The sequence below is a fragment of the Plectropomus leopardus genome, chromosome 15 (assembly GCF_026936395.1).
Source record: "Plectropomus leopardus strain MGB_pleo_1.0 chromosome 15, ASM2693639v1, whole genome shotgun sequence".
In the NCBI taxonomy this organism is placed as follows: domain Eukaryota; kingdom Metazoa; phylum Chordata; class Actinopteri; order Perciformes; family Serranidae; genus Plectropomus; species Plectropomus leopardus.
The window spans coordinates 220,001-227,500 of record NC_142190.1 but is presented as its reverse complement, the minus strand read 5'-3'; the positions used below and the strand labels follow the sequence as shown (position 1 = coordinate 227,500).

Genomic DNA, 7,500 nt, shown 5'->3' with positions numbered 1-7,500 from the left:
CATTATCATCTGTACTTTTTCACCTCACCTTTTCTATATAATCATCTCTGTGACCATCTCTACATCATCGTCTCTATATCGTCATCTCATCTCTATATCGTCTCTACATCACCGTTTTTATGTCGTCGTCTCTGTCATCATCTCTACATTATCACCTCTACCCCATCGTCTCTATGTCATCATCTCTAGGTAATTGTCTCTCATCTCTCTACATCATCAACTTAACTTTATTGAGTCTATGTCCTCATCTCTACGTCATCAACTTAACTTTATCGACCACGTCCTCATCTCTAGGTCATCAAACTTAACTTTTTCGATTCTACGTCATCGTGTCATTATTTTCCTCTCTGTTATTCTTGGTACTTTATCATCTCTACATGATTGGCCCTCTATGTTTTCTGCTCTATGCCATCACCTCTACGTTATCGTCTGCACATCATTATCTCTAAGTTAGCATCGGTACTTTTTTGTCTCTACGTTATCATGTCTCTTTGTAATCATCTCTACATCATCTTTACATTGTCTCTGTTTTCATCTCGATGTTATCATCTCTACATTATCATCTCTACGTGAGCATTTCTACGTTATTGTCTCGACATTATCATCTCTGTGTCATCGTGTCTACGTTATCATCTCTGTTATCACCTATGTTATCTCCTCTACAGTACCGCCTCTACAGTATCGCCTCTACGGTATTTCAGGTAGATCTGTCACCTGTATGTTTGTCAGCAGCGTCTCCATGGACGACAGACCCTCTGCCAATACGAATGGAGCGAAGGCGGGGTTTGCTTGGTTGATTGACAGCGGCTGAGAGGTGAGCGGCAGCTTCTCATAGGTCGGTTTGGAGAGGGGGAGGGCCAACAGGCCGTCATCTGCAGGCAGGATCACAGAAAAGACGCGATTGATTGTTGATGTCTCTTCAGTTTAAGCCAATCAACAAACAGCTTCTAAAGGACGTTTTGTAAGTATGTTTATAATTCAGACCTTTTTCATTCAACACCTTTTTAAAGTTGTTTTCTCGCTCTTCAATCTCACCGTCTGTGGACGACAACAATACAAATAAAAAAAATACAATCTATATATAAAATACACGTATTTTATACACATGCTAATAATAAGGAATTATAATACAGAATTCTAATAAAGGATTATAATATGGGATTAAAATATGGGACTGTAATACAGGATTATGAAACAGGATTATAACGCGCATTAAAAATCTGTGATTATAATCTGCTGGTAATCCTGAGGGCAGCAGGTCTCTGCTTCATGTTTATTTGTAAAATCTCATAAACAGATTTTTATTTTTACTTTTTATGAATCAACAGGAGGTGAACTGACCGAGCTCTGGCGTGTGCACTGCAGGAGGCGACGAGGACGCTCTGGAAGGGGATTGGCTGGTTGGTTCATGGGGGCGGAGCTCGTCATCACTGTGGGAGGGACAAGGGGAGGGGCTTCCCGGAGGAGAGTCCTGAACACAGAGGACGGGGGTTAGCATTAGCACTGATAGAATTATAGCTGCTAACATTAGCTCGGTTAACATTAACACTGTTAGCAGTAGCACTGATAGCATTACCGCTGCTAACATTTCCGCTACTAACATTATAGGTGCTAATGTTAGCACTGTAAGCTTTAGTGCTGTTAGCATTAGCAGTATAAGCATGAACACTGGTAGCATTAGCACTGATAGCCTTAGCATTTGTGTGGTTAGCATTTGTGATAAGCAGTTACAGTGTAATTTTTTTTACTAAATACAAAAGGTATTAGCTTTATCAGCATTGGTGTAGTTGGTACTGATTGGTACAGTTAATACAGATAGCAACAGAGCTACTAGTACTTTTAGCAGTCGCACTGCTAAATTTTGGTTCTAAAAATGTTAACATTAGTGCTGTTAGTTTCAGCACTGTTAGCATTGGCCATGTTAACATTTTCAGTGTTAGCATTAGCCTCTGTAGCATCATTAATGTTAGCAGTAGCCCAGTTTACGTCCATAATGTTAGCATTAGCCATGTTAGCATTGGCGTACTGTTAGCATCAGCACCAGTGGTGTTAGCTTGGCTCACCTTGCTCTCTTCTATCTCATCATGTGACACGGCGGCCATGTTTGCCAAACCGCCCAGCTGACTCATCTGGTTCATCGCCATGGCAACACTGGTGGGGGGCAGGCCCACCGGGAGGAGGGGGTGTGGCATGACCATAAAAGGGAAGTCAGACAGACCTGAGGGGGCAGAGTCAGGAATTAAACACTGCGCCAGTACGATGCTAAGCTAACCATCCAATCAGAAGAGAGCTGGACTCACGGTTGGCCAATAGCGCGCTGTGTTGCTGCAGCACGTTGAGACAGAGCGGCGCCGAGCCAGGGGGCGGAGCTACAGCCGCCGAGGGAGGCAACAAGAGGTGCTGCTCCTTCTCCCAGGATGCTTCACTGCTTCCTGGAGATATGAGAGACAACGAGACAAGGAGACAAAGAGACAAGGAGACAAGGAGACAAAGAGACAAGGAGACAAAGAGAAGAGTGGACAGAGATGAGGAAACAGAGACAAAGAGACAAAAAGACAAGGAGACATGACTGAGTCTCAGAGACACATGATGATGTCATGATGATGATGTCACCGCCTACCCGTGTCACTGTTCTCGGAGTCGGTGCCGTTCTGCTGTTTCTTCTGATCCTTGTTGCCATGGAAACCCATCATCATCCTCATCTTCTGCAGCTTCAGCGCCTCCGCCATCGCCGCCGTCAGACCTGCGGACACGGGACACATCACAATGAGACACGTCACAATGACACAATGAGACACGTCACAATGACACAATGAGACACATCACAATGAGACAAGTCACAATGAGACAAGCCACAAAGAGACAAGTCACAAAGAAACAAGCCACAATGAGACAAGTCACAATGAGACAAGTCACAAAGAGACAAGTTACAATGAGACACGTCACAACATGACAAGTCACAACGAGACAAGCCACAATGAGACAAGTCACAATATGACAAGTCACAATGAGACAAGCCACAATGAGACAAGTCACAATATGACAAGTCACAATGAGACAAGCCACAAAGAGACAAGCCACAAAGAGACAAGTCACAACGAGACACGTCACAATGAGACACGTCAGAGTCCAACGAGACACGTCACAATGTGTCACATCATGAGACACGTCACATGATGATGAAGGTTAAGGTGAGTGTTTTTGGTGAAGAAGGTGAAGGTGAATGTTTTTAATGATGAAGGTGAAGGTGAATGTTTTTAATGGTGAAGGTGAATGTTTTTGATGAAGAAGGTGAAGGTGAATGTTTTTAATGATGAAGGTGAAGGTGAATGTTTTTGGTGAAGAAGGTGAAGGTGAATGTTTTTAATGATGAAGGTGAAGGTGAATGTTTTTAGTGAAGAAGGTGAAGGTGAGTGTTTTTAATGATGAAGGTGAAGGTGAATGTTTTTGTGATGAAGGTGAAGGTGAATGTTTTTGGTGATGAAGGTGAAGGTGAATGTTTTTGGTGGTGAAGGTGAAGGTGAATGTTTTTGTGATGAAGGTGAAGGTGAATGTTTTTGGTGGTGAAGGTGAAGGTGAATGTTTTTGTGATGAAGGTGAAGGTGAATGTTTTTGGTGATGAAGGTGAAGGTGAATGTTTTTAATGATGAAGGTGAATGTTTCTGGTGAAGAAGGTGAAGGTGAATGTTTTTGGTGATGAAGGTGAAGGTGAATGTTTTTGGCGGTGAAGGTGAAGGTGAGTGTTTTTAATGAGGAAGATGACGTTTCAGGCATGAAGTGTTTTGCAGAAGTTTCTTATTGATCAATAATTAATCATCCCGGCAGCCTGAGAGTCCCTGGTGACCGTCTCTGTCTCTCTCTGTCTCTCTCTGTCTGTCTCTGTTTCCCTGCAGCCACTTGGCCCAATTAATCGCCTCCTCTAATTAATTCAATCAGTGTTAACGAGGGAGCGCTGCTAACGAGCGGGCAGATGAACGACAGCAGAAACTTTGTCTCTTTTTGTTCTGGCTGTTTTTTGGCTGCAGGAGACTCTTTAAAAACTGGAACATTTCAGGAGTCAGGAGACTCTGAGGAGACGAGTGTCCACCGATTCATATTCATCCTCTGATTTATCAGATTCACCATCAGATGTAAAAGATTTACCATCAGATTTATCAGATTAATCCTCAGATTGATCAGAATTATCATATTTATCATCAGATTATTAGATTTATCATCAAACTAATCCTCAGATTTCTCATCAGATTGACCCTCAGATTTTTCAGATTTATCATCAGGGAGACGAACCTGATGATAAATCTGTATCTCAGTTCGATTGTCTTTTCTCTCTTCACGAGTGCGACTCGGACCTTTACAATCACAGACGTACTTGTTGATTTTTGGGCGGAGCTGTTGCCGCGGTGACGGCGCTCACTGATGCTGCACATGCTGGATTATGTTATTTTACTCGGTGCTGTTAAACTTTGGTTCAGCTCATCATTATAGTTTGAAAATGTTCTTCTCTGACTTTTAGTCTTACGGTTGTCATTATTTATCTTTGTCTCTCCGTGTGTCGGTTTCATGCCGTCTTTGGTGTTTCCTCAGTTCACGTTTGTAACATGTGCTGATGTTGATTTTGTGTGTGTGTGTGTGTGTGTGTGTGTGTGTGTGTGTGTGTGTGTGTGTGTAAATAAGTAAAAATAGATTTTAAGTCTCAGAATAATTTCTCTCTAACAGGATCTCTGGCTGGAAACAGGAAACGCACCACTGAGTGATGTAATAATAAATGTCAGTTTGATGAATTTGTCTTGTTTTCAGTGTAAATAGTTTCTGCGCTCGCTGAACGGAAACCGAAACAAACTGTTTTCTGTTTGATTTCTGGATCTACAGAAACATCCGACCTGCTGAGTCAGCCGAAAACAAGCCGGACGCCACGCAGACACCGAGCGCCGCCTCCAGACTGTCACGGGTTCGACTCTGTCTTCACTTTATACTGTGTGTGTGTGTGTGTGTGTGTGTTTGTGTCTGTGCAGAGTTTATAATCTTCTTGTTCGTTTGATCTCCGTCTCTGACCTCGGTCAAGAGATGTGGCAGTTTGAGTATTTTTAATAAAGACGTGAGAGTGTGTGTGTGTGTGTTACCGTGTGTGTGTGTGTGTGTGTGTGTGTGTGTGTGTGTGTGTGTGTGTGTGTGTGTGTGTGTTTTCATTAAGCTGTCAGAGCCATCAGGAAGAGAGGCGGTCAGTGTGTTCAACAGGAACATGAAGAGACTTCAGTGTTCTCGGCTGTTTTCATGGACTTCTTCAGAGGACACGTCTCACAGTAAGACGGAGGACAGACAGAGGACAGCTGCATCAAAGATGTCTACATATACACGGACGTTTTCAAAACAGATATTTTCTCCTCCGTTTTGTAAAATAATTCCATTCACACACAACCTTCATTTTACAAAATATATCACAGACGCTCGCCACCGAGTTCAAACAGCTGCTGCCACTCTGGGCACACACGGAGCAGCAGAACGTACTCTGGGCACACACGGAGCAGCAGAACGTACTCTGGGCACACACGGAGCAGCAGAACGTACTCTGGGCACACACGGAGCAGCAGAACGTACTCTGGGCACACACGGAGCAGCAGAACGTACTCTGGGCACACACGGAGCAGCAGAACGTACTCTGGGCACAGATGGCACAGCATGCTTTCAGAGGCATGTTTTTAAAGAAAAAAAGGGCAGTTTCTTTAATTGAAGTGATTTTTGAAGCTATTTCTTTTTTTTCTGCGGGATTGAATGGCATGTTTTCTAAAAAAAAAAAAAAAAACAAGCCACTTTTTGAAAAATCTTGGTGATTTTTGAAGAAAAAAAAGGCAATATCAGTTTTTCAAAGTGAATTTTGAAGAAAACTTTTTTTGCGGGATTGAACAGCATGTTTTCATTGTCATCAGTCACCAGAAATGGGCCCATTTAACAGAACTGTAAAATCTGAAATCATCATTTGATTTTCACATTTCTGATGGTCCTTGAACACATCGTGTATTATTATACAGGTTTGTGAAACAAAATTCCAGGACTTTTCCCAAACGCTCGAGGTATATTTATTTTTCCTAAGCGTTCCCTGGCCTGGAAACTGCTATTTGTAAATCCATGACTTTTCCAGGTTTTCCATGACTGCAGACTCTGTGGGACTCATCACGTCGACCTGACGACAGATTCACAGGAAACCGTCCAATCAGAGCCAAGCCTGACTGTGATGTCACTCTGACTCATTCACAAAATCTTCTTAAGCTGATTTTTTACGGCTTTCCTCAACATGATAAAAAAAACGACACGTGTCGCCCCGAGTAACACACACACACACACACACACACACACACACACACAGACACTCTCTCTCTCTCTCTCTCTCTCTCTCTCTCTCTCTCTCTCTCTCTCTCTCTCTCTCTCTCTCTCTCGGGGTGAGACTCTGATCTGTCACTCATTCTGACAGCTGCTAATTAATCGGCTAATTTTAGCTCTAATCTGCTCAGAGCTGCTGACAGGGACACGTCTTCATCTCTGTCCACACGTCTTCGTCTCCATCCACACGTCTTCATCTCCGTCCACACGTCTTCGTCTCCGTCCACGTCTCATTTTTTCTCACAAAAATTTTAAAGTAAAAAAAGAAAAACACCCACATTTTTTGAATTCAAAGAAAATCTGCTATTTTTTTCTTGATTACAAAATTACCCAAGAGTTTTTAAATTAAAAAATTAAAAAATGAATTTTAAAACCACAAATCAAACATTTCTTAATGAGAAAAAAAGGACAACATGCCTTCACCAAAATTTTTAAAAACCCCCGTGCCAAAAATCTGTTTAAAATAGCCAATTCTTTCAAAGAAACAAAAAAGCCAAAATGTTTCTTTTGGTTTTTTTTAAATCAACAAAACTTTTTCAAGACAAAAAAGGTCATATTTTAAAAAGTTTTCTTTAAAAATCTGCAGTAAAATACTTTCAAATTCCAGCATTTTAAAGTTGTATGTCCCCCCAAAGCCAAAAAAGTGCTTTAAATATTCCTTAGTGCTTTCAATATTTTTGACACGCTCCCCCTTTTTGCACCCCCCTCTTTCCTCTCATAAATAACCAACAGTCCCTAATAATGATAAAAAAGTTTCAGTTTCCTCTCAGCATGAATTACTGACAAACACTCAGATTTTTAACTTCACTGCTCAGAATGAAAATATAAACGAATGTTTCAAAGACTCATAAACGAGGCCCCCCGGGCCCCCGGGCCCCCTGGTCCCAGCATCCTCAGATCATAGAGACGGCCCTGAACAGGAGGAGAGGGAGGGGCTGGCTGGTTTGGTTAAAAACATCAGGATGGAGGTGGAGGAGGGCGGGGCTCCTGCTCGGATTGTTTGTTTACTCACCTGTCTGTGACAGGAGGGCGGGGCTTAACAACCCATGTGGGAGGAGCCTGGAGCCATCCGTCATGGTGGCCACGCCCAGCGTCCTCTTCGGGGGTCGACCCGGCCGAGAGCTG

The 7,500-nt window shown here is 42.6% G+C and overlaps 1 protein-coding gene and 1 long non-coding RNA gene across 2 annotated transcripts in view; one reads left to right on the top strand and one right to left on the bottom strand.

Moving 5' to 3' along the window:
* Positions 1 to 7,500, bottom strand: part of dacha (dachshund a) — a 17,889-nt gene that overhangs the window by 4,727 nt on the left and 5,662 nt on the right. The window contains exons 2-8 of the mRNA XM_088088464.1: positions 7,388 to 7,497; positions 2,621 to 2,743; positions 2,301 to 2,432; positions 2,064 to 2,218; positions 1,342 to 1,471; positions 985 to 1,038; positions 715 to 872 (exon numbers count right to left, since the gene is read on the bottom strand). Coding sequence (XP_087944590.1) covers positions 715 to 872; positions 985 to 1,038; positions 1,342 to 1,471; positions 2,064 to 2,218; positions 2,301 to 2,432; positions 2,621 to 2,743; positions 7,388 to 7,497 — 862 coding nt within the window. The remainder of the gene's footprint in view (positions 1 to 714; positions 873 to 984; positions 1,039 to 1,341; positions 1,472 to 2,063; positions 2,219 to 2,300; positions 2,433 to 2,620; positions 2,744 to 7,387; positions 7,498 to 7,500) is intronic.
* On the top strand, positions 825 to 2,259 carry LOC148187166 (uncharacterized). Its single transcript, XR_015778921.1, has 3 exons — positions 825 to 961; positions 1,329 to 1,400; positions 2,121 to 2,259. It is a non-coding gene; the product is annotated as an uncharacterized LOC148187166 (long non-coding RNA).